The following is a 27133-nucleotide window of genomic DNA, read 5'->3' as shown; positions in this document are numbered from 1 at the left end:
ATAATATCAGCTGTATCCCGCTGCGAATTCCTGATAACTGATTGCTGATCTTTTAGCATGCTGAAAGACAACGATCAGCAACTGCTTATTGAAAACTGCACGATGTCAGTGCAGCTACACACAACGATTATCGCTCAAAAGACGGCTTTTGAGCAAATTTTGAGCGATAATGGTTGTGTCTAAATGGGCCTTTAGTTCTTATTTAGTATTTCTAATTACTTTACAATGCAAATGACTTCATTCTCATAAAGAAAGTCACAAACACAAAGTCAGTCCTGAAGCCTGCAAGGTTGTGACTGCGGCTTTGGGCTATAACATAGGCTGTAAAGAAGGATCTGTAGAAGATCTGCAAATCTAAGTATTTATTCTGTACTCTAATTCTATATATGAACAACAAAAGGGTATTTAAGGCCTTATTCACACAGGCGAGAATCCCGCAAGATGCGCAAAACTCGTATGAACATGAACTCCATTCTTTTGAATGGTCCTATTCACATGAGCTATTTTTTTTTCCCTTAAAGAGATGCTTCAAGGATAAACATCACAGCATATTTTATCTTAATGGAGTACCGCTGGGGAAAAGTGATATGGAAAAAGACCTGGGGGTACTAGTGGATTGTAGACTTAACTGGAGCAACCAATGCCAGTCAGCTGCTGCAAAGGCAAATAAAGTCTTAAGGGGGAAATTAAAAGAGGTATAGGGGCGAAGGACAAGAACATTATCCACCCACTATATAAGGCACTTGTCAGGCCTCACATGGAATACTGTGCACAGTTCTGGTCACCGGTGCTCAGGAAAGATGTTACAGTGCTTGAGGGGGTTCAAAGAAGAGCAACTAAACTAATACATGGAATGACGGGACTGGAATACCCAGAGCGGCTATCAGAATTGGGATTATTTACTCTAGAAAAAAGACGGTTAAGGGGTGATCAAATAACTATGTATAAATACATGAGGGGACAATACAAGGATCTCTCCCATGATCTGTTTATATCCAGGACTGCAACGGTAACAAGAGGGCATCCGCTATGTTTAGAGAAAAGCAGGTTTCATCACCAACATAGAAAAGAGTTCTTTACTGTAAGAGCAGTTAGACTGTGAAACTCTCTACCGGAGGAAATGGTGATGGCAAAATCCATAGAGGACTTTAAAAGGGGACTTGATGTCTTTCTGGAGAGGAAGGATATAATAGGTTATAAATCTAAGGTTATTTGTTAATCCTGGTATATAGGCAGGTAGGAACTATTAGGGGTTGATCCAGGGATTAGTCTGATTGCCATTAGGGAGTCGGGAAGGAATTTTTTCCCCAAAAGGGCTATTTGACTCAACACAGGAGGCTAGACAGGCTGAACTAGATGGACGTTGTCTTCATTCGGCCTTACGAACTATGTTACTATGTTTATGGCGTTTCCTTGGAACGACTCTCCCATTGTTTTCAGTGGGACCTTAGAAGACAATGCATGGTACCCGCAAGCAATGTGATGTGCATGCGAGTGCAATGTGATGTTTCCCATTGATATCAATGGGAAACACTTGCGCTCCGCTGACGCACATAAAAACGCCCCTGAGGATCGCAATTTCACAAAAGTGATCTGAGGCATTTTTGAATTTAAAAAGTCTCGCATCGGCTTGTAAAACGCACATTGTCAACTTTATTCCCAACAACATATCACAAAGATGATGACCACTGATCACATATAGGGGGCCGGAGCTGATGACCCTGGAGGTAGGAGTAGGAAAAGCGCGATTACTGCCTCACAGGCTTCTAGAGAACGAGTAGAAGTGATTTATATGCATGCAGTGTTTGAAAATCATCGATTTGATAGCTTTGTCAGGCAGAGGTCTTATTTTTGCTGATCTCTACTTTTTCGTTATTGACAGATGCAAATTTCACCGCATTTAAAAAAAAGCGCATTAGTTTGATGTCATAGCCCCTTAATTAATATCTTTCTTTATCTTTGGTTAGTCCATGTGGACCCTGTTTAAAATGGGTCAGGAAAAAAACGGCCTATACATGTTTTAGTGATTTGAAGAGGAATCTTGTTTTCCAACTTCTCCTTGGATCACTGTCACGTGTGTGGACGACACCCAACGTTTACAACCAGGTTTATCTGCTCATAGCGGAATACGAAATAAGAAAAGTTGCAAGGTTGCGCCACTATGAGGACCTAAAAAAAGTTATTCCCCTGCAGGTTTTGTCGTTAACTCCTGTATGTATCATTAGGGGATGTTCTCATCAAACATAGCTGAGATGGGGATAATGCTCATTACAAGGTGGTTGGGATGAGAGAAATAGCTGACCCGGTTAGAATAACAGAGTGGTAGAGTTGGAAGGGACCTCCAGGGTCATCGGGTCCGACCCCCTGCTCAATGCAGGATCACTAAACAACACCAGACAGTTATTTGTCCAGCCTCTGTTTGAAGACTTCCATTGAAGGAGAACTCACCACCTCCAGTGGCAACCTGTTCCACTCATTGATCACCCTCACTGTTAGCAAAGCACTGGCTGTGTTGCGCTGCTTGCGTAACTCCCGTAGAAGTCAATAAGAGTTACGCAAATAGTGAAGAACAGCGAGCTATGCGGTTTCCGCAGCTTCTGGGTGTCAGAAACAGCATTGCTCAATTTGCTACGCTGTTTGCATAACTCTTATTGACTTCTATGGCATGTGCAAAAATAGCGTAGTGCTGGGCTCTCGGCTATTTCCATCCTCCCAACCATATATGGCCATGGCATTCAGGGTGGCCGGCGGCAGTGAGGGAACTAACTCAAGATAGGTACGGATCTCACCTCTGAACTTTTATGGCGTATCCTGTGAAGATAGAATAAGTCTGACATGGGAATACCCCTTTAAGGGGACAAATGAACCCATTCAGATTTGGCACCTACATTGATGATAAGATCAGTAGTACATTGGGCATTGTTGGGAACGAGGAGTTTAGTTGGGGTAGCCACATTATAATTTTCATGGCCATCTAAATGCAATTTATATTCAGTGACACTTTTAAAATGTTCACAGCCGCAGGAGAAAGACAAGTTGATCTTTTTGGAGGCAGTGACCTGTCCCCATGTGGTTATAGGTACTGGTGTACCTTGACGCCACCAGAAGCCCCCAGCCAATCAGAAACTGGGGACGTTAGCAAGTTTTTTTTAAAACCCTTACTATTGGTGGCGACATAATACTTCAGTACCCTGGACATTGTGGTAGCCTCCAAAAGCCCGTAATCCAGAGGAGACCGCAGCCCTTTAACCAATAACAACACTCGGAGAAGTAAAGAACCAGCAAAAAAATGCATGTGCTAACTATTCCTCATATGCCATTTATTTATCCAAATCAAGTGTATCATGACTAAGGGAGGTAATGGTAATAGACTTCAGATTATGGTCAGTAGGCCCTTGATAAGTAGTCATGCATCAATTTATGTAAGGCTGCACTGACAAACTCAGAAATATCGGTGCAGTGAAGGCAAATCTCTTTCTGTGGAGCATCCTGAGACGGGGCACAAATGCCAAGATGCTGAGCGAGAGCCATCTGCCATGATTCAACAACTATGCTGAACTAAGGAGGTGAATCAAAAGCAAAGCTCTAATGCCAGAGGATCTGGAGAAAATTCCATAATATCTTATTATGTCACCGAATAATCTACGGGGCGGCACAGAGCATCAGATACTCCTCACCGTCCTTGCCAGCCTTTAAGCTGAATGCAGACTGCCACTTACCATATAACAGCCTGCAGTCCGGTGGTGATTGTCAAATAGGAAAGCCAGAAGTCATATGACATTCCCTGGCGCTGCTGGATACAATTAACATGCCCACTACATGGTTTATGCATGATATGAAGAACTGTTACCCCTCAGCATGTTCGTATACTGGCAACAACACCATAAGCTTTTTTGGGATGATTTCTATTTAAATAACTGAACATTTTTTGTGCTCCCCATGCAGCCACATTACAGTAATATTAGGGGATGTCGTGTTTATGGGGAGCTCTTTCTTCAGCAGTAGTAAATGGCAGGGCATCGGCATTAGTTCTTTAATGTCATCATATAGCATTTAGCATTGTCTTGGTTTTATGTCTCGTTCTGTTACATAGGTATTCTTTGTACGTGGCCTCTGGATGCTTCCAGTGGACTTCAGGGATTTTGCTGACTGTGTCTTTTGTTTGACAGTATTGTTTCATCATCAACTTTAATCATGAGAATCAGAAGCCCTTGGAGCTGCGCACAGAGGACTCCAACGACTGTGAAGAATGGGTCAGCGCTATCTCACGAGCAAGGTAAAGTGCGAGATTGTCAGAGAATAGGCCAGCTCAGTCGCATACTTACATGGACAATGCATAGAAAGTAAATACAATCTAACACTTTCAGTGGACATAAAACAAAGAGAAATGCTCATTCCAGTCTGGTGCATGGGCAGCATCTCCTTGATTTAGCTGGTCAGTCCAATGCGATCTTTTGTCATAGACATAGAGTATGAAATTAATACTAGTGATGAGCGAGCATACTCACTAAGGGCAATTGCTCGAGCGAGCATTGCCCTTAGCGAGTACCTGACTGCTCGAGAGAAAAGGTTCGGCTGCCGGCGGCGGGCAGGGAGCGGCGGGGGAGAGCAGGGAGGAATGGAGGGGAGATCTCTCTCTCCCTCTCTCCCCCCCCCTGCTCCCCCTGCTCACTGCCGCAACTCACCTGTCACCCACGCCGGCAGCCGAACCTATTCTCTCGAGCGGGCAGGTACTCGCTAAGGGCAATGCTCGCTCGAGCAAATGCCCTTAGCGAGTATGCTTGCTCATCACTAATTAATGCTATTAATAAAAGAAAAGTGCAAAAAGAAGATAATAGTATAAAATACAAGGCTGCTTTCAGGTGAGGGTATTTTTTATTCCATTTTTGTGGACCATAACACCACGCTAATGAAAGGCTATGTATCTGTTTACACAGCTGTATTTTCCATGGTTCTGTCTTAAAAACGCACCATGTGCCACTTTCGGCCATTCTTGGCTCCATATTTGCATTTCTTGGGTAAATTGGGTAAATACAAAGGAAAACCAATGACGGTGAATATGGAGGCAAATGCAGGTCAAAGAATGATGAAATGCAGGTGACATACGGTTGCAGTGTCATCTTTAACACATCTGTATTATGATTCGTTATTATGGATGTGTTGCAACACAATCGTGTTAGACTGGCCTTAGGCCGCTCTCACACATGATCGCGGCAAAGCGTCGCGATTTCAAACGCGACGCTTTGCCTCGGTTTTACTTTTGCTTTTTCAGCGCACCACATCATTGTGATGAGGGATGAGGTGCACTAAACACTCAAATGTAGAACAGACTCCGCTCGAAAGTCGCAAGATTGGAAAGTGCAGTCCAGCACCACGATCAAGTGCAAGTCTGCCAGGCCCTATTGTATTCTGATCATGGACCAGATATTACACATGCAATGCCCACTGCCCACACGTGTTGGACAGTACACAGACGTGTGTCCATGTGCTGTCCGATATGAGTTGTGCATATCCACTGCATGTGAACGTGGCCAAAATATAGTGGCAACCAAACAAAGGTAAATGGTGACTGGTTATGGAGGCCCAAAATTTCCTTTTTAAAGGGGTTTTCCAGAGTACTTTTTTAAAGGGGTTATCTGTGATTGGTATGAAATGGATGCTGTCTATGCAGCCTGTGCAAACCCATCCTAGGACAGGAGAATTAATTTGCAGACCATTAGAGGTGAGCGTTTCAAAACCAGATGGTACACTGACTAGAAAATTAATGTACAGCTCAGAATGAGAAGGATGAGGGCGGAGCCTAATGCTAAAGCCTTCCCTTGACCCGCCCCCTTTCCTCTTCAGTTGCGCATGAATTCTCCCGTCCTGCACTGACCGCAGCCATTTTATGGTATTCCTGGACAACTTTTACCCGTAGACAGTGTTGAAAAACAATAAAAGGACATATACTCACCACCTTCAAATCCCTAACACTCCAGCACCGCACCTCTGTTCATTCTGCAGACCATGACGTTCCATATGCAGACTGACCACTGCAGCCAATCACAGTGCACCACTATGGTCTGTGATTGGCTCCAGCAGTCAGCTGTTGGCAAAGAGAACGATGCAGCGCTGAAGCCGTGGGGTCTGTTGCTGATGAGTATATATTTTTTTATTATTTGTCAACATTGTCTGCAGGTTAACCCTTTCCAATCCACTGTCTGACATCTTCAGACACACTGATTGAAGGCTGTACAGCTCCGATGTCGGAAGATGTCCGGCAGGGTATTCTTACTGTATATTACTGGCACCTTTGTTGTCAGGGGCCTCTCCAGCATGTCCGATACTGCAGTACTCTAGCCAGCAGATGGCGCCATTGTATAATGGCAGAAAGAGAAAACTCTCTAGGAAACTCTGAATCCAAAATTGGATTGCAAAGGGTTAAAAGAAGTTTGTCAGCTCAATTTTGGCTGTGTCACTGAATAAACTTTTAAATGTGCGATGTCCCGAGGATTACAGCATTACTTTTATCTTCTTCGAGTCCAGCTCCCATGACAAGATATTGTCCCAGATCGTCCAATGGGCAATCTCTTCTGCCAGCAGTGTGGGCTCTATCCTTGCCTATTCTGCAAAAAAATGCCCCTTTCCACCATGCCCGCTAGACACGTCATGCGTTAAACCTTCCATGTGCTTGTGCCGCACTGATGATGGCGCATGCATCCTTCTCCCGTTGCTTATCTTTGAATCTGGGACTGTCTTGGTTGGGATTATAAATATGCAACTAATACAATATAAAAAAAATATTTTTTTTTCTCACTCCTATGTGTGGTATGTGTCTTCCTCAACCTTTGGGTCTTCTTCCAGAGGCCTTGGAGTTTGAGGGTTCATAGCTTCTTGCAGTGTTGCTGCTTGTGTGCTGTAGGCTGGTATATACTATATTCCCAAGATCGTGATGACTTGCAGTACATAAGTATATGGTAGAAAGTAGTCACCAAGGTGTAACCCCTGTGCAAATAACCAATATAAACTGTGCTTTCCTATATCTTATGACATCATCTGCCTCCTGCCTATGGGAATAAGTAGTGATCCCAATATAGAATAGTAATGACAGATATGAACGGCTGCGTTGCATTTCTTTAGCTGAAGTTTCTAGGAACTGATTGAAGTTTCTCCAAGTTGCTTTACACACCACGGTTTTTCCCCACTGAAGTCAATGGAGCAGCGGGGAGGATGTTATAAAAACACCATTCACTACAATGTGATATCTCGAATTATATCGCTGCTAAAATGCAGCTCATGTGAACACAGCCTTAGAAAAATACTTTTAATGTACTTCTAAATTACCGGAATGGATGAATTATCTCTAATGCAAAAGCAGTAATACTCGGCCAGTGGAGACAGCTTGTGTTTTCTAGACTTCCGAGCTGACAGGAGATGAATTCTTGGGTCACCCATGTGGAAAGGAATTATAATGCCGCCGGCAGATCTTTACATGCCACTCCTATGTACTACTCCTCTCAGCACCGAGAGCCACATAGCTGAGCAGTGGGATTAATCTAGAGTAATGGAGCTAACTAATCATATTGTGGGACCGGAAGGTCAGAAATGTCTGCCTGTCATCTTCACTCTGCACAATTACAATACAATATATACCCGTATTCTGGTGTTCACAGAGGCTAAAACCTAGAGGCCCACATTTATTAACACCGCCATTTCATACACCATTTTAAGTTGAATTGCGCTGGAATAAGATACGCCGTATTTATTCAGAGACTAACATCTCTCCCCGAGCCCTAACCACTTTTTGAAAATGCTGAGCTAGGTGAAAAATTGCAAAGTCACAACCTTTTGGGTAAATAGGCATGTGTGAAAGTTTGCAACTTTTTCATGCCACAATACTTGTGCTGGTCCTGTGATTCATTTTCTCCAAGTTTTTTTTTTCACATGGGTGGAGCTTGAAGTGTCTGGGCCCTTGTGTGAAAGTTGTACCTGGGAAGAGCACACAACCTCTAATGACTGAATACAACACTGTTTGACTTTGCAAATACAATATTAATGTGTATCATTTAACAATCCATTGAGTCCGACACCAATAAATTGTCAAATGCGTGCAAGGTTAGCATGGAGCAAGCTTGGGAGTCAAGCTCCCTCCATATGCAGCTGGGATCGGCTGTCTTTAACAGTTGACACCCAGCTGCAACGGCCACAACCAGAGAGAATTTAGATCACAGCCATTAACCATTTAAATGACACTGTCAATTCTGATAGCAGCATTTAAATGGCATTACAGAGCAAGGGGTCTTTCTTTTGTCTCCTGAACTGCCGCTGGAAATGAGTTTGCGAGGTGCTGTTCAGGTGTGATGGCAGCCTGAAACCTTGTGAAGGCCCCAAGGGCTTCCCTGTATTTCGCCTATTAAGCCGTCCCTATGGCAGGGCTTAATAGAATGCCAGCAGAAATACAATATACTGCAATACTGAAGTAATGCAGTATATTGCATAAACAATTAAAAGATTGCTCCTTCAAATCCCCAATGGGGACTAAAAAGAAAAAGATTTTAAAAACTACTGAAAAAACCCTCTTTTCATAAAAAAAAAAAAAAAATGAAAAAATGTAGTATCTCCGCATTCATTAAAAACTGATCTATTAAAATAATGCATTATTTATCCCTTATGGTTTACACCATCAGAAAAAACTACACTGAAGTATTGCACTTCATTTTGGTCACTCAACACCCTGAAAATGGTACCAATAGAAACTATATTTCGCCCTGCAAAAATAAAAAAGCAACAACAAGCCTTCACAAAGCCCCTTCTACAGTAAATAGAAAAAGTTATACGCATCAGAAGATGGCCATAGACTGTCATTTTTTTTTTGTAAGAGATTTTATTCTTTTAAAGTAGTGTAACGAAAAAAACTGTAAACTTAATATCTCCATAATCTGACTGACCTGCAGAATAAAGTCAACTTGTCATTTTTACCGCACCCACATGTACGCTGTAACAATATCCTCACAACACAATGGCAGAATCGCATTTTTTTTCTTTTCATCCAGCTTAGAAATTTAAAAAAAAAATTCAATACATTATATGGTACATTGCGTGGTATCATTAAAAAATATAAGTCATCCTGCAAAATAAACAAGGCCTTATATGGCTAAATTGACTAAAAAACTCAAAAAATATATACTTTTTTTGAAAGTGGGAATGAAAACATGAAAATGAAAAAGAATTTTCCAGGACTCCTTAAGACAGGTGATGATTTGAAGAAATACCTGTGGCAATGTCTGAGGCGCTGATAATAATTACATCACCTGTGCAATACTGAGGAAATCCTGAAAACATGACCTGTTGGCGGTCCTTGAGGACTGGAGTTTGGGAAACACTAATATAGGCTATCAATGTTTGACCATAGGGGAGCAACTCTCAGGATCCTTGATGAGCAGCATAATAAAATGAAGGACCTGGAGCAACTGTATCCCCTTCAGTGTTTATACAGGCACAGCGCCACACATATGGGTGTGACGGTACTTGGTACCGCAGCTCAATCCTACTTACCAAAATATCAATGATGGGCCGCGAATGTCAAAATCCTGGAGAACTCCTTTAATATAATGAATTGGGATGCATTTAACATGACATTTGGCACATATAGCACCACTGTTATTTGATTTGGCTGGTGTTTTTAGGTGCCCCAAGCATAGTGACCCATTTGCTATTGGAACCCTAATTGCTATTTTTTCCAGGTAGTATTGTCTAAACAAGGCTAATAATGATGTTACATTTCCAGCAGGTTAAATGCAAAATTGCCTTCCTAGACAAGCTGAAAGTGGTGATGGCTAGTCAGTAATATTTAATGTTCTTTTAGGATTTGGATGCTGACAAGTTAATGGGGAAGTGGAAAGGAATATGTATTTTGATTCTTGTCTTCACAGCTGTATTACCAAAGTATTCTTACACTACCCAAACCAAAGTATTTGGACACCCATATGGGTATCTTGTCTTATTATTATTATGTCATATGCCCTAAACCATGCTACATAAGATGCAGACCCTCGTGATGGGAACTGCATGCTGTTGGATATACGGGTTATGCTGCTACATACAAGCGGTCCAACACAAAGCTCAATGCATTGGCCTGTCTACAACGGTGCAAGGAGTGTCGTCATCGGATAGTTGAACAATGGAAGAATGTTCTATGAGTGACGAATCACGCTACTCCATCTTCCAATCTGATGGATGTACCTGGGTGTGGAGGAGCCCGGGGAACGCCTTTTACCTGAGTGTGTTGTGCCAACAGTTATGTATGGCGGAGGTTCTGTTATGATCTGGCGATGTTTTACATGGCATGGTCTCGTTCCATTAATTGGCAAGAACTATGAACACAAAGATGTACCTTGACATTCTAGACAATAATGTGCTGCCGACAATGTGGCAATACTCTAGGATCAGACCGCAATACTTCCAACAAGACAACTGGCCTTGTCACAGGTCCAACACTGTATAATTTTATTTTGAGGATATGGATGTTCCACAATTGGACTGGCCGGCACATAGTCCTGACCTGAACCCTATGTAACATCTTTGTGATGAACTGGAATGTCAGGTCAGAAAATGTGAACAGCATCCCTCTTCTTTGAGAGAACTCACCAGGTGTTTGCAGGATGAATGGAGGGAAACACCAGCTGAAGTGTATCCGACATTAGTAGATAGCATGTCACAGCGAGTATCCGATGTCATTAGGGCCAAAGGAGGCTATACTAAGTATTACCATGTGTAAATAAATACTACTTTTGATTCTTGCTCAGGTGTCCAATTACTTGTGGTAGGGTAGTATCCTTGTAAAGGGCACTATTCAGAAAGATTGGTTTATAGTAGGGAATTGCTATTCATGCACTTGATTTTTAAAAGTGAGTTGTATGGAAACTTAAAGACCATCTCTTTCCAGTCCGCTCTGAGCAGCGCATTCCCCATTGAAGGCATCTGTTCTTTATTGTAACCTTATTAATATTTAGACATACCAACCACTGTATTATTTCACCCTTTGACTGTATGTCTTTTCCTCCAGCTACAAGACCCTGGTGACCGAGCATGAAGGTTTGATGCAAAAGTACTTGCATTTACTGCAAATTGTCGAAACTGAAAAGAAGGTTGCCAAACAACTGAGACAACAGATAGAAGACGGAGAGGTGGAGGTCGAGCGCCTCAAATCTGAGGTGGGAATCTTGTTAGGGAACTTTCACATGTCTTGCACGATTCCGGTGTTGCCATTCCAGTATTTACATATCGTATTCTCTCTAGTGGTAACCAAGACTCATTAGTAATTAGAGGGGTCTAAGCAATGCCAGTACAAGAGTGACTGTCCTTCCAACACCTGTACTTTAGTGATTGAGGGAGGTAGGGGGGCACCTAGTAAAACCTCCTGCCATGGGCACAAAGAGAGCTGGTCCACCCGGGACTGAAGTATTTGAAACATGGAAAAATATTTCTTTTTTCAGAGATTTCACATGATTCCATGTGATCCCATTATAATATTGTAGATACAGTATGCGCCAATACAATAGCAGTCTGGGTGATGTATCATGGATCTATACAACATGGATCTGTATTATGTCTACATGCACGGGCCCTAGGGACACGGTAGGTTCAAATGGGGTAGGTTTTTTCAGCAGCAACTCTGTAGGCAGTTTTGCAGCAGCAAAGCAGTACCATTTCAGTGTGGATATACAAGCGGATTTGCCGTTGTAGGTTGAGTCCCAAAAAAGGGCTACTTACCCTATAGGTTTTCTCCGTGCTCAGTACAGAGTCTTGCTTGCTCTCCCGACAGTCTCTCTTGGCCTCCAGCGATAATCTTTTCACCCATGTGACCACTGCAGCCTATGATTGGCTGCAGCAGTCAATGTGTCTATAAGACATATCCTCACTGGATACCAGGATGCAGAGACCAGGAAGCAGGCAAGACTCTACAGAGTGGGAAGAAGGTGAACAAGTTAAGTGTAATGTATTTTTCATTGTTTTTTACATTTTATGTACCCGTGAATTTTGCTGCATATACGAAAGTAATCTAAAGCAAAATCTGCAACAATTAGTATTTGCTGAGGATGATTAAACTAAATTCAATAAATGGCTGAGCGCTGCCTGTGATTGGTCACAGCACTCAGCCAATCAAACCCAGCGCTTGCAGGCGGTGCAGATTTTTAAATCCCCAGCCAGGAATAAATACTTCAGAAGAGTGCTAGGATGCCAGGAAGAAGACGCGCCAGAGCTGGACATTGCCGGAGAGGTGATGTATCTACTTTTTTTTTCAAGCAGCTAGGGCTTATTTTCAGGGAAGGGCTTATGTATCAAGCCCTTCCCCAAAAATCCATGCGGAAGTTGCCTTCATCCCATTGCTTTCAAAGGGGGGGCAGCAGCGACGGCTCCATTGAAAGCAATGGGATGGCATCACGGTCCGCTGCCACAGCTCTAACAAGGAATTCTTTGGTCCCCGCGGGGGGTCCCACAGCACTGTCACAGTGTTCAGTGATGAGGAGACTCCTCGCAGGGATTAACGGAACCCACCCAGAGTCCCTTCATCCCCTGTAACTTTACACCCAGCACGGACCTTACAGACATACATGTCCTATCTCTTGCAGGTGCGAGTATTTTGTGCCTCTAAAAGACAGACATATGAACACTTCATAGGGAACCAATGGTTCTTATAGAAGCACAAAAGATCACTCATCTGACCGCGGCCTTACAGTGCACTGTTAGAAGAAAAAAAACACTAAAAGTTCCCTAAGTCACTGCATGGGCAAATTCTTAGAAAAGGTGAGAGCATGGCACTATGCAGCGACTAGGTATTGTGTGTCAAGAGGGATGTCCTTATATTTAGTACAATACATGGCTATAGCAGTACCCCCTGCCCAGTACAAGGTACCAGTACGGAGACCCCCAAGCCAGACTGTGTCCTTGACTACAATAGGCACATGGGAGGGGTTGACCTGTCTAATCAAGTTCTCAAGCCATACAATGCCATGCAGAAAACAAGGGTGTGGTATAAAAACTGGCCATGCACCTCATACAGGTGGCTTTGTATAATGCCTACATGCTGTATCATTCTGTAGGCCCGAGGGGCACCTTTCTTGAATTCCAGGAGGAGGTCATCAAGGCCCTAACATTTGGAGACCAGAAAAGGGGGATCCCAGTACTTCTAGAAGTGAGACCATGAGTATTGTACCAGGGTAACACTTTCCTAGTGTCATTCCCTCCACTGGTAAGAAGGGATCGGCCCAATAATGGTGCAGAGTCTGTTATAAACAAGGGATAAGAAAGGACACCATTTATCACTGTGAAATGTGCCCCACGCAAACCGGCCTGTAAATAAAGTATTGCGTCAAAATATACCGCACGTACCGGGAATTATAATCCCATTATTGCGTTAAACCACCGTTCTATGTTTTACCGCTATGTAGCCTGCACAGCTTGTACATAAAGTCACATGCTGGTTCTTCCCTACTGAGTCCTGCCATGTGCCCAAACAGCAGTTTATGTGGACATATTGGCCATTTCCGTGATCGGAAGTAATTGGGTGCATCGTAGGGTGCTTTTTCTGGGCCTAAACCTACATATTACTGGAAAAATTTACATTTTCTGCTGCCGTCCGGATCCAAATTTTGGCGCATTAGCTTTATAAGAAACATTGACTCCCCCTCCCCTCCCCCCATAAAAAGTGCATCCTATAAAGCAAAAAATACGGTTTATACTTTGTGGGGTCCTAAAAAAATAAAATAACACTTGAAAATGATTTTAATATAAAGTAGGACTATGGTAAATGTTATTAGCTATTTTGTGGTGTTTGACTATCTGTCTTACAGGCTTAAAAACTCAAAGTTTGAAAATTGAAAATTTTTCCAAATATTCAGTAGATTTTTATTGTTTTTAGTAATATATGCAAAGTTTATTGATGGAAAAATTACCATGAACATAAATTATAATGTCACAAAAAACAATCTCAGAACCTCATCGATAAGTAAAAGCTTTCAAAAGTTGTTACCACATAAAGTGACTGATGTCAGATTTGAAAAATAAGGCTTGGTCTGTAAGACTAATATAGGCCATGTCCTGAAGGGGTTAAAGATTATCAGGGCAACAGCCGGAATCTTTTTTGCTAATGACTCCTGAAGAGCAAGCGCAGGTGTACAAGTAGGTATATATTACAATATTAGTATACAACTACAAATAAATAGAGAGCACTAGATAGATACTTGCTAGATGCTATTAGGTTTACCAAGCTGAAATTATATTTCTGCTATAACTAGTTTTGTGGAGAACGTCTCCTGTGCCCCCAGGTTTCCCTACACTATAACTAGTTCTGTACAGAATGTTTACTGTGCCCCCAGGTTTCCTTACATTATAACTAGTTTTGTGGAGAACGTCTCCTGTGCCCCCAGGTCTCCTTACACTGTAACTAGTTTTGTGGAGAACGTCTCCTGTGCCCCCAGGTCTCCTTACACTGTAACTAGTTTTGTGGAGAACGTCTCCTGTGCCCCCAGGTCTCCTTACACTATAACTAGTTTTGTGGAGAACGTCTCCTGTGCCCCCAGGTCTCCTTACACTATAACTAGTTTTGTGCAGAACGTCTCCTGTGCCCCCAGGTCTCCTTACACTATAACTAGTTTTGTGGAGAACGTCTCCTGTGCCCCCAGGTCTCCTTACACTATAACTAGTTCTGTACAGAATGTTTACTGTGCCCCCAGGTTTCCTTACATTATAACTAGTTTTGTGGAGAACGTCTCCTGTGCCCCCAGGTCTCCTTACACTATAACTAGTTTTGTGGAGAACGTCTCCTGTGCCCCCAGGTTTCCCTACACTATAACTAGTTCTGTACAGAATGTTTACTGTGCCCCCAGGTTTCCTTACATTATAACTAGTTTTGTGGAGAACGTCTCCTGTGCCCCCAGGTCTCCTTACACTGTAACTAGTTTTGTGGAGAACGTCTCCTGTGCCCCCAGGTCTCTTTACACTGTAACTAGTTTTGTGGAGAACGTCTCCTGTGCCCCCAGGTCTCCTTACACTATAACTAGTTTTGTGGAGAACGTCTCCTGTGCCCCCAGGTCTCCTTACACTATAACTAGTTTTGTGTAGAACGTCTCCTGTGCCCCCAGGCCTCCTTACACTATAACTAGTTTTGTGGAGAACGTCTCCTGTGCCCCCATGTTTCCCTACACTATAACTAGTTCTGTACAGAATGTTTACTGTGCCCCCAGGTTTCCTTACATTATAACTAGTTTTGTGGAGAACGTCTCCTGTGCCCCCAGGTCTCCTTACACTGTAACTAGTTTTGTGGAGAACGTCTCCTGTGCCCCCAGGTCTCTTTACACTGTAACTAGTTTTGTGGAGAACGTCTCCTGTGCCCCCAGGTCTCCTTACACTATAACTAGTTTTGTGTAGAACGTCTCCTGTGCCCCCAGGTCTCCTTACACTATAACTAGTTTTGTGGAGAATGTCTCCTGTGCCCCCAGGTCTCCTTACACTATAACTAGTTTTGTGTAGAACGTCTCCTGTGCCCCCAGGTCTCCTTACACTATAACTAGTTTTGTGTAGAACGTCTCCTGTGCCCCCAGGTCTCCTTACACTATAACTAGTTTTGTGGAGAACGTCTCCTGTGCCCCCAGGTCTCCTTACACTATAACTAGTTTTGTGGAGAACGTCTCCTGTGCCCCCAGGTCTCCTTACACTATAACTAGTTTTGTGGAGAACGTCTCCTGTGCCCCCAGGTCTCCTTACACTATAACTAGTTTTGTGGAGAACGTCTCCTGTGCCCCCAGGCCTCCTTACACTATAACTAGTTTTGTGGAGAACGTCTCCTGTGCCCCCAGGTCTCCTTACACTATAACTAGTTTTATGTAGAACGTCTCCTGTGCCCCCAGGCCTCCTTACACTATAACTAGTTTTGTGGAGAACGTCTCCTGTGCCCCCAGGTTTCCCTACACTATAACTAGTTCTGTACAGAATGTTTACTGTGCCCCCAGGTTTCCTTACATTATAACTAGTTTTGTGGAGAACGTCTCCTGTGCCCCCAGGTCTCCTTACACTATAACTAGTTTTGTGTAGAACGTCTCCTGTGCCCCCAGGCCTCCTTACACTATAACTAGTTTTGTAGAGAACGTCTCCTGTGCCCCCAGGTTTCCCTACACTATAACTAGTTCTGTACAGAATGTTTACTGTGCCCCCAGGTTTCCTTACATTATAACTAGTTTTGTGGAGAACGTCTCCTGTGCCCCCAGGTCTCCTTACACTATAACTAGTTTTGTGGAGACCGTCTCCTGTGCCCCCAGGCCTCCTTACACTATAACTAGTTTTGTGGAGAATGTCTCCTGCGCCCCCAGGTCTCTTTACACTATAACTAGTTTTGTGGAGAACGTCTCCTGTGCCCCCAGGTCTCCTTACACTATAACTAGCTTTGTGGAGAACGTCTCCTGCGCCCCCAGGTCTCCTTACAGTATAACTAGTTTTGTGGAGAACGTCTCCTGCGCCCCCAGGTCTCCTTACACTATAACTAGTTTTGTGGAGAATGTCTCCTGCGCCCCCAGGTCTCTTTACACTATAACTAGTTTTGTGGAGAACGTCTCCTGTGCCCCCAGGTCTCCTTACACTATAACTAGTTTTGTGTAGAACGTCTCCTGCGCCCCCAGGTCTCCTTACAGTATAACTAGTTTTGTGGAGAATGTCTCCTGTGCCCCCAGGTCTCCTTACAGTATAACTAGTTTTGTGGAGAACGTCTCCTGCGCCCCCAGGTCTCCTTACACTATAACTAGTTTTGTGGAGAACGTCTCCTGCGCCCCCAGGTCTCCTTACACTATAACTAGTTTTGTGGAGAACGTCTCCTGTGCCCCCAGGTCTCCTTACATTCACAGAGGCTAGCTTTTCTCCTTGTGGATCCTTCACATGTGCGGCTCACTAGTAGTAGTTGGGTGCTCAGTTGATGCAGAGTTAAGTCTCCGTCATGTATAGTGTTAAATGCGCTGAGTGCTATGCACTTTTCATCTAGTGCTCCCTTTGTGTTGAGATAAATAGGAGGAGGACATAGTGTCATTGGGATGTGATGTCTGTGTCACAGCTATGACACTTTGATGTGTTAATGAGAATTATTTCATAGTAAAAGCTGAAAACTTTGAATATTTATGACTGCCAGATTTTGCGCTTTTCATAAGCAATTGCTGATCATTAACCTCTTGGATACTGGGGGGTATGCAGTAGTTTTCCTGAAATCTGTTAGTCATTTCCAGTGCATAAGTTTAAGAAAATATTCAAGTAAGTCCATGCAGATGCCATATGTTTTCTGCAAGAAGCTGAAATTGTTGCTCCTGTTTGAAGCATCCATACACTAAAAGGCTGATTCAGCTGCCCCTGTGCTTATAGTACTAAGATGGAAGCAAGATCATGATCACTTGTTACTAGTGGTCAAAAAATATACTGGCTTCTTAAAAGTGCACATGGTCATTGTGAAAATTTGTATAACTTCCCTGCTGTTTTTACTGCTGGGTCATTTGGTCCACTGTGGCACCTACAGTAGTTGCTGATATACCAGATGTACTCACCTCAACCAAAAATGGCCTGCTGCTGTGTGATCTTTGGTCAGATGTCTATCTGTGGTTCAACCAGTCTTGATACACTCTTAATCCTATGGTTCCAGAACAGCCAATAAGTGTGACTGTTTCATAAATACTGGCACCACACCTCCGGGCATCAACCAGCTGCCCACGGTCAAAGTTGCCCAAGTCATCACGTGACTTGGTGCCCATGACTGCCAAATGTTGCATTCAGGCGAGGCCAGCACATTATTTAAGAGCAGATCATGACACACCCATCACATGGTACTGATCAAAACATGTCACACGCCAGCTACGCCTAATGCAGTGATCGATCGTTCAGTGTAAAGTAACTCAATGGTGGGGGTAGTGGCTCAACAAAACAACTCCAAATATCCCAACTTCCTAAACCTCAACAATTTATGGTAACTCCAATTGCTTTTAATGCAGAGGAAGCAAGTTGCCTCTGCCAGTAAAATTGGAGATCAGTGATTAGTGTGTGGATCCTGGCTGCTGTACTTGTCAATTTGGGATAAGCAGAAGTCCATACATTGAAAAATCTGTATCGGTCTTGTATAATAGAGGATTTTTGTCTATTGCCTTGTAGCTAAGGCTAGGGCTACATGGTGACATTTGGACACAACAGGGGTCTTGTGACCAAAAATCGCTGTGTACCCCTGTGACCTCACACTCACATTGACATGAATACAATCTTGGTGCAAGTCACAGCTTGCTGCAACTGCAGGTCACAAAATATTCAACCATAATGGATTTTTTTGCAAGCCATGGGGCAAATCAACCTGTGACTCGCACTGCGACCACATTCATTTCAATGTGAGTGCAAAGTCACAGGGCTGGAGCAGCCAAAAGTTACTTGTGTTGTAGGGAACGGGTGACAGTGGCTGACTGCACCTATATGCTCATGTAGAGATAGAAGGTATTAATTGCATATTTTATCTACTACATATGGGTGGAGCTTTGTTTTTATAGCTGATATAATGATTCTCTTTGTATGCAGCCACCACTAGGGGGAGCTAATTATATATGGATTTACACAATCAGTACTGAACTCAAAAACTAAGCTCACATTAGGCCATCAATAGTAGATCGGTGCAGTTCTAATGCTCAGGGCCCTCAGCAATCAGGGCCGCTGCACTGATGCAGGGAGTTGATTTCCGCAGGAAGTGGACAGCTTCCTACCAACCGCAGGAGCAGCCCACTTCATATAACAGGCAAAGTTCCCATTGACACTAATGGAAACCTTGTCTATAATATTAAGCCGGGCTGCTGCTACAGTGCAATGGATATGTCCATTTCTAGTACAAAACAGCTCTGTGCATGAACAAACTGCTGATCAGTGAGGGCCCTGGGCTGCTGACCCACGCCAATCTACTAGTGCTGGCCTACCCTGATAATAGGCCATCAACAGTTTGAAGCTGGACAACCCCTTTAATGTTAGACAAATTAAAATAGTATACAGTATTACTTTCTGTTTTTAAAGAGGACCCATCAGCTGTCCTGACATGTCTGCTCTATTAACAATGGGGTATTTTTTATTCTAGATCTGCATTGTGTTGTTCCTCTGTTATTCCTCCTGTAAATGTATGAATAAATTGATAGCTATCTTCTTGTTAGTAAAGTGTGTTCCTAAACAATTGGACAATGCCGGCACTAATAGGATAGTGTGAGACTGTGTAGGGGCATGCCCTTTAGACAAAAAGAATAATAACACCCAGTTGTCGATTTATTCATTTAAATCCAGGAGGGATAATAGCGGAACAGCACAATGCGGCATTCTAAAGAAAAAAGGTGTGCTAAAATATTATTTTATGGGAAATACAAGTATTTACGGGAAGAGACATGTCAGGAGAGGCCCCCAAAATAGTATTCATAATGTTGTCAACCTTTGGAATAGATAGACAGACCATACTGTTCAATATAGTACTTATGTCTGTGCAATAGTTTAGTGTTTTTTAATGTGTATTCCTGCCTCAATGCTTCTTCTAGATTGCATCATTGCTTAAAGACAACGAGCGGATTCAGTCTACTCCAAGTTCCGCAGCAACTGAGGACACTGACATCAAGAAAATAAAGAAGGTAAACTATCCCACTTCCCCTTTTTGCCCATGGACTTTCCAGTAATGATGCACTCCATCCTATTCTTTTCTATGCTGTCTGCAGGTTCAGAGTTTCTTACGTGGTTGGCTATGCCGGCGGAAGTGGAAGAGCATAATCCAAGATTACTCCAGATCTCCGCATGCAGACAGCATGCGTAAGAGGAACCAGGTGGTGTTCAGCATGCTGGAGGCCGAGGCAGAGTATGTGCAGCAGCTGCATATCCTGGTCAACAACTTCCTGCGTCCTCTACGTATGGCTGCCAGTTCAAAGAAGCCTCCAATCACTCACGACGACGTCAGCAGCATCTTTCTCAATAGGTAGATGTGTCTTGTCTATACTTGTATACGTCATATGTTTGCTCTGGTTTCATCTGTATGGCTCTTGCTTTTCATATGATTGACATTTCTGCGTTTTTGCCTTTTTCCTCTACAGTGAAACCATCATGTTTTTGCACCAGATCTTCTACCAGGGTCTGAAAGCGAGAATCTCCAGCTGGCCCACACTGGTGTTGGGTGAGATCTGATTTCTGGTTCTAGCACCTTTTGTCTGTGGGATTTTCAGTCTAAATTGATCTGTTTTTGTACTTCTTTCTGATTGTCTCTTTTTTCAGCGGATCTGTTTGACATTCTTTTACCAATGCTAAACATCTACCAAGAGTTTGTGCGGAACCATCAGTACAGCCTGCAGATCCTGGCTCATTGCAAGCAGAACCGAGACTTTGACAAACTATTAAAACAATATGAGGCCAAACCAGACTGTGAGGAGCGGACTTTGGAAACCTTTCTCACCTACCCAATGTTCCAGGTCTCCATGAATCAACTGTTACCTAATGTTGTTTTGAATTAACTATGGTAAAGGGGTTACCCAGGGGTTATGCCAGGTTATAAAGTTATCCCTGGAACCCCCACTGATCACGAAAAAAGGGTTCTGGTCGGCCACCGGGTAAATGGAGCAAGGCTTATGTAGGCGTTGCGGCTGCTCCATGCATTTGAATGATAGTACCAGAAATTACTGAGTTTAAACACTTTGGCAATCTCCAGCACTGTCATAGAAGTAAATGGAGCAACTGTGCATCTGTGCGACCTGCTCTCCATTCACTTGGGTACCTACCGATCAGACCCTCTATCAGTGAGGGTTCCAGCAATGAGATTTTTGCCTATCATAAAGTTATCCCCTATCTTGTGGATAGGGGATAGCTTTATAACTTGGCACAACCCCTTTAAAGGGAATCTGTCATCAATAAATGAGCTACTGCATAAATCAAGTTTTTATGTTTATACATATTTAAGAATTTCTAGTTTTTTAAATTTTATTTTAATGAATCTATCTTTCAAAAAAAATCCTAGTATCCTGCAGACTAATAATAGTTTGAAACGTTCTTATCTGTGGAGAGAACTTTTCAGCAGTCATCTCATAATCACCATAGGCAGGATTGCAATGAATGGTAGCACCTCTATATAGATAAGACAGGATCCAGCATTCACAATAGGTGATAATCACATATCACTTCCTCCCCCTCTCTGCACAATGACCTCTCCACGTCAAAGAACATGCCCAGAACAGTCTCCCATAGAAGTGAATGGGTCAGTTGTTATCCATTGTGTCCATGGCCCATGAGTTCTGCTGTAAAGCATATCTCTGCAGCAAAGACTAGATGGCGGCCCCCATAGTTATGTGCAGACAATAGAATAAGAAAAAATCTATGATCAGAAAATAAAAACAGATTAGAAAAAATTTGAACATTTTTCACTATCTGGATTTAAATAAGTGAAAATAATAGAGGTGATACATTCCCTTTAAATATTGATGGTTTATACTTAGAATAGACCATGAAAGGGGTTTTCCAAGACTAAAAGAAAAATGACAGGTGCCCACTTCTCAGAACACGGAAGAAGCTGGCAGGCTTCATGAAAGTAATATGCATAGTTTATTTATTGCTTTATGCAGCTTCTATATTGCCAATTTCACACAGGCGTATTAGGGAGGCATTTTTGCACTCATATTAAAAACAAGTGTCTTGACCCTACCTTGGGACTACTAACCCAAACTCACAGCATAATAGATGATAGTTACAAGACCTGTTAGGCCTTAGTCAGACGGGCGTTTTTTCGCGCGATTTGCGCATCGCATGTCGAATGCGGATACACAAATCGCGTGACCGGGGGCGAAAAATCGCGGGAAAAATCTGCACCTAGCCGCGTTAATCGTCGCAGCAAAACGCCCGTCTGACCGGAGAAAAATCGCCGTGCGCATCAAAATGCGCATGAAACTTAGACTGGCCGGCGAAAAAAACGCAGCTAGCTGCAGTAAATGATTTTGGTGCGCACATAAAACGCCGAACGCAGATAGGCGCGATCTGCGAATCGTCGTGCCCTATAATTTATCGCATATCCGCATAAAAAGCGGACATGTGACCAATACCATAGCGAACCATTGGTTCTATATATGCGCGAATCGCATGTGCAAATCGCGCGAAAAAATGCCTGTCTGACTAAGGCCTTAGAAGGACTTATAGAGGGACTGTCTTCCAATAGATGGTGCTGCAGAGGCATTGTACAATCTCCCATTTGCATACAAAATTTCGGAGAGGAGCATGCATGACTTTTTCCCTGCACCTTCTAGGTCCTCTCCACAAGGAGAAACTTGAGCCTTCCCAATCCAGATAATAGAGAATAACTGCAAGGCTGACATCTAGTGGCTTGGTAACCAAATTACATCACATGCTTCTCCCTATTTTTTTCAGTTTATTTTAAAAGAAAACTCCAGTTAGAACTGTAGTTTTCAGTGTGAAATCAGAGCGTCTGATGTCAGTGCTGTTTCCTCTGGCTTTCTGCAAAATAAAATATTTACTGCTGCCCCATTGCATGCTAATAGTTCATGGATTGTACCTATGTCTCCAAAAAGCTGGATATGGATGTGTGTCCAGCATTTTGTAGCCTGCATTGCTATGTAATAGACCAAGCAGATTTTGAGGGATGCTTGATCTATCAGACTCCCTAGTAAATAATTACAGTGGTTAATTTTGGTTTTCACTGTGGAGTTCCCCTATAGGGTGGTTTCTCAGACATGGATCTGGCAGGAAGGAGAAGTAGAAGTCCTTTCTTTATATTTCCCACTCCTAAGGCCGGCTTCACATGGGCGAGAAAATCGTATTGCGAGACGCATAAATCTCGCACGAATATGTAACCCATTTAAAAGGTCCTACACATGAGTGATGCGTGAAAGAAATCACAGCACGTCCTATCTTTGGGTGTGCCCCGCATTGCATCTCCCATTGTTACCAATGGGGCCGGTGGCAGCATCGCACGTTGTGCTAGGTGCACGCGATACATTGCAAGGTTTCCCCATTGAAAACAATGGGAGAAACTCCTCAATTCTACGTCACGGCAGACAATCACGGCGGAGAATCGCTACTCCCCCAAACACACAAAGATAAGACATGCTGCATTTTTACATGTGACCAAAAGTTGCGTGAAAAATAAACAGCTGTGAATGAACCCACCAAAACCAATACTGCTCTATTCACTGCATATTAATCACGTAATACTTTGCGTATTTACGTCCGTGTGAAAGAGCCCTTACTTCGGAAAATGAAATAAGTGGATAGGATAGCAATGCGTTACTTGACTGCTTATTTTGGTTTTTCTCCAGATCCCCCGTTACATCCTTACGTTACATGAATTACTGGCACATACGCCACATGAGCATGTGGAGCGGAACAGTCTTGAATACGCCAAATCCAAACTGGAAGAGCTATCAAGGTGAGGTTGACCACTTAACACTATTATATTGCTTTGTAGGCTATGACGGAGATCAGGTGATCTAGCAGATCAATAAAAGCAACGGCACAGTACAGACATATGCTTCTCTTCCCCAGGATAATGCATGATGAAGTCAGCGAGACAGAAAATATCCGCAAAAATCTGGCAATTGAGAGGATGATTGTTGAAGGCTGTGAAATCTTGCTGGATACCAGTCAGACCTTTGTACGACAAGGTATGATATTTGCCACAGCTAAATGTCAATTATTTGTATATTTCCAGGGCCATGTAGGAAACTACAGATATAATGAAACATCATTGGATGGCGTCCATAGAGTAAATGCTTGCCTATTGATTTAAGAAGACATCTGCAGTTCTTAAATTTGGAGAGCCAAGACGTACGAGGCACTTGGCTTTAGCTACTGGTGTAACGTGCCTTAGGGTATGTTCACACAATGGAATTTTCTATGGCAAATTCTGCTTCAAAAACTACATCAAAATCCACAGGTTTTTGCCGCAGCTTTTGGCACAGATCCCTGTGAAAGGGCAAAATCCACATGTGGAATTCCAAAATCGTCTTTTGCGTGCCCCATGCTGGGAAGCAGCTTCACTATTGTGATGCTGCCACCTACTGGTCGAATTTATATTTGGCATCTGAAACAGAGTTGAATACTTGGCAGAACAGAGCAGGTAGTTGGGACATTCAACCATTCGAAAAAAAAATTCTGGTCGATTACCTTCCAGTTATCATTATGTCATATCATTGCAGAAAATGTGTGTGCAAAATAAAATAGTAAATAATTGGTGTTTATTGTTATTTTATTAATACAAATTTTCTGAAGTTTCTAGAGTTACATCAACTATGACATGATAGGTTTTCTTAAAATTGTAGGGTGCCTGATTCAAGTGCCAATGTCAGAGAAAAGCAGGATGACACGAGGGCGGCTTGGATCCTTATCTCTCCGGAAGGAAGGAGAGCGCCAGTGTTTCTTATTCTCCAAACATCTTCTAATTTGTACACGAAGCTCTGGAGGGAAGCTGCATCTCACAAAGGTGAGCAAACCACACCATTAATTCTATAATTTCCTGGTTTTCTATCGAGTAGTTCGATGAAAAGGAAGCTTAAAGCTTGGTTCACACGGGGCGGAATTGCTGTGGAATTTCCATGCGGAAAGTCCACACGACAATTCCGCCCGCTGCTCCCAATCCCGGGATTAGCCAGCAAAGTGGACGAGATTTTGCAAAAATCTCGTCCACATACTGCGGCCAAGCCGCACAAAAACTGACATGCAGCGCGGAATTCAATTCCACAGCATGTCAATTCTATTGTCGTTTCCGCAGCTCTTTATGGGTAGAGAAAGCTGCAGTGGAATGCCGATGGTGAAACTGCTCCAAAACCTGCGGGTTTTGAAGCTGCGCTTTTACAGCAGAAATCTTGCAATTTTTCGGTGTGGCCATTTCGCGAAACTTCCACTGGAATTCCGTTCCGTGTGACCCCAGCCTAAAGAATAAGTTCATCGTTGAACACTATTTCACACCAGTTAGAGAAGCTACATACTAATTAGTAACATTGCTTAATTTATCAAGTACAGGTCTGGAGTAACAAATATCTATAGAACATTCTACCTAGAGCTGCATTCAGAATTCTGCCATATTTAGAAATTAAGTCTTCTAGTGAAGTTCTGTAAAATTCTTCAGTTTTCTCATTAACAACCTTGAAAAATATGGATACAAATAGTAGATCAGGTGTAACTTTAGATCGGTACAAAGTATTCCAAAATGTCAACATTACCAAATTGACAAAGTTAATCAGTTTTTAGGCAAATTTCATATAGATTTAAACTGATATTTAAATATGACTCTATGCTAAAATGCCCCAGTGATTGTTTGGTGTCTCAGTGATTCTTTGGTATCCCAACAAGAGTTTTGTGACCCAGTGATTATATGGTGTTGCAATGATTGCGTGGTGTCCCAGTGATTACAGTGTTTCCCCAAAAATAAAACCCGTCTTATTAAATTTTTGCCCCAAAATAGGCACTAGGTCTTATTTTCTGCGGATGTCTTATCATACTGACCTAGCAAGTTCGGTTGAGGTCCCTCTCGCTGCTCTCTGGAGCTCCGGCAGACTGAGCTGTGGCATTGATTGGCCAGTTCATAGATCCCACCTCCACAGTGTGATGGCTGTGGTTGGTTCCCGCTGCTCAGCCAATCAATGCACCAATTAACCAATTACAGCCATCGCATTGGTTTATCGAGTGCTGCATTGATTGGCTGAGCAGTGCTCGAGAACTAATCAGAGCCAATCACTTCCTGGAGACGGGATTTATGAAACCCATAACTAGGAAGTAATCTTCTGTGGGCAGCCGAAGACTGCAAGAAGCACATCAGATCTCCAGAGAGCAGTGGGAAGGACCTGGATCGAGCCTGCTAGGTAATGTATTCCTCTTTTTAATGCAATGCAGCTAGGGCTTATTTTGGGGGTATGGCTTATAATTCAAGCTTCCCCAAAAATCCCTAAAAATTTCAGGGTAAGTCTTATTTTTGGAGAAACTGGGTACTTAGTGTCCAGTACCTGCTTGATGTCCCAGTTATTGCTTGGAGGCCTGTATGTGGAGTCCATGCTGCCATAAACATTTATTGTGCTCACTCCCCCTACTGGTGAAAGCTGCTGCCGATACACTTTAGATAAGTTAGCCAAAGGTTTGTTAGGCTAATGGCTATCCCTCCCAACTCCCTCGTATATAGATTTGATAACCAGAACCCAGCTTACGAAATAGATATGGTACCCGAACCGAGATTACTCTATAGATACAATACGAGAAGCCTGCTTAAGGCATAGATATAGTACCAGAACCAAGTTTAGTGCATAGACACAATACCAGGAACAAACTTACTACATTGATTCGGTAACAAAACTATGTTTGCTACATAGATATTGTACCAAGACCAGGCTTACTGCATAAAGATAGTAACAGAACCCAGCTAGCTTCATAGCTATAGTTCCAATACCAGAACCAAGCTTCCTAAATAGAGATGGTAACAGAATCAAGTTTACTGCATATAAAGTTTTTTTACAGTTTGTTATGTTGTAGCTTTGTGCTAAATTTTAAAAAAATTCTAATTTCTCCCCATCATTCTGCATTTACTACCTTATAATGACAAAGTGAAAACAGTAGTGGGATTTTAATTTTCTTTTAATTTGCACAAGGCAACAGCATAAAACAAAATGTAAGAACAAATGAAAGGTCTGAAGACTTTTCGGGCCCACTGTATATGGTACTTGAACTAAGATTACTGCATCAATATGGTAACAGAACTAAGCTTACAAGTTGCAGGGAACACCAAGCCACCCACGACAACTGCTAACTGTAATCATGGCCATCTGCAGAACACTTTTGATTGACCTGTAGCCCCTCCATCTGAAAGTGGACGAACGAGGCTCTGAACCTCCAATGCCTAGTGGCAAAAATGGCCCTGATTGCTGGGTGTCTTAGTGATTGCATGATGTCACAAATATTGCTTGGTGTCCCAGTGACAGCATAGTGTCCAACTAATGGCATGATGTCGCAATGATTGCCTAATGTCCCAGTGATTGCTTGGTTTTCCAGTAATTGCATGTTGCCTTAATAAATGGACGGCATCTCAGTGATTCTTTGGTTTCCCATGATTTACTGTCCCAGTGATTGAATGATGGCCTAGTGATTG

The 27133-nt window shown here is 42.8% G+C and overlaps 1 protein-coding gene across 1 annotated transcript in view; it reads left to right on the top strand.

Moving 5' to 3' along the window:
• RASGRF1 (Ras protein specific guanine nucleotide releasing factor 1) overlaps positions 1-27133 on the top strand; it is a 66113-nt gene that overhangs the window by 5244 nt on the left and 33736 nt on the right. Inside the window, exons 2-10 of the mRNA XM_066592988.1 lie at positions 4170-4276; positions 11045-11192; positions 19557-19646; positions 19731-19984; positions 20100-20179; positions 20278-20471; positions 23319-23428; positions 23545-23663; positions 24321-24481. Coding sequence (XP_066449085.1) covers positions 4170-4276; positions 11045-11192; positions 19557-19646; positions 19731-19984; positions 20100-20179; positions 20278-20471; positions 23319-23428; positions 23545-23663; positions 24321-24481 — 1263 coding nt within the window. The remainder of the gene's footprint in view (positions 1-4169; positions 4277-11044; positions 11193-19556; positions 19647-19730; positions 19985-20099; positions 20180-20277; positions 20472-23318; positions 23429-23544; positions 23664-24320; positions 24482-27133) is intronic.

The sequence above is a fragment of the Eleutherodactylus coqui genome, chromosome 2, assembly GCF_035609145.1.
Source record: "Eleutherodactylus coqui strain aEleCoq1 chromosome 2, aEleCoq1.hap1, whole genome shotgun sequence".
Lineage (NCBI taxonomy): Eukaryota > Metazoa > Chordata > Amphibia > Anura > Eleutherodactylidae > Eleutherodactylus > Eleutherodactylus coqui.
The sequence above is the reverse complement of the archived record's forward strand: the minus strand, read 5'-3'. Positions and strand labels throughout refer to the sequence as shown.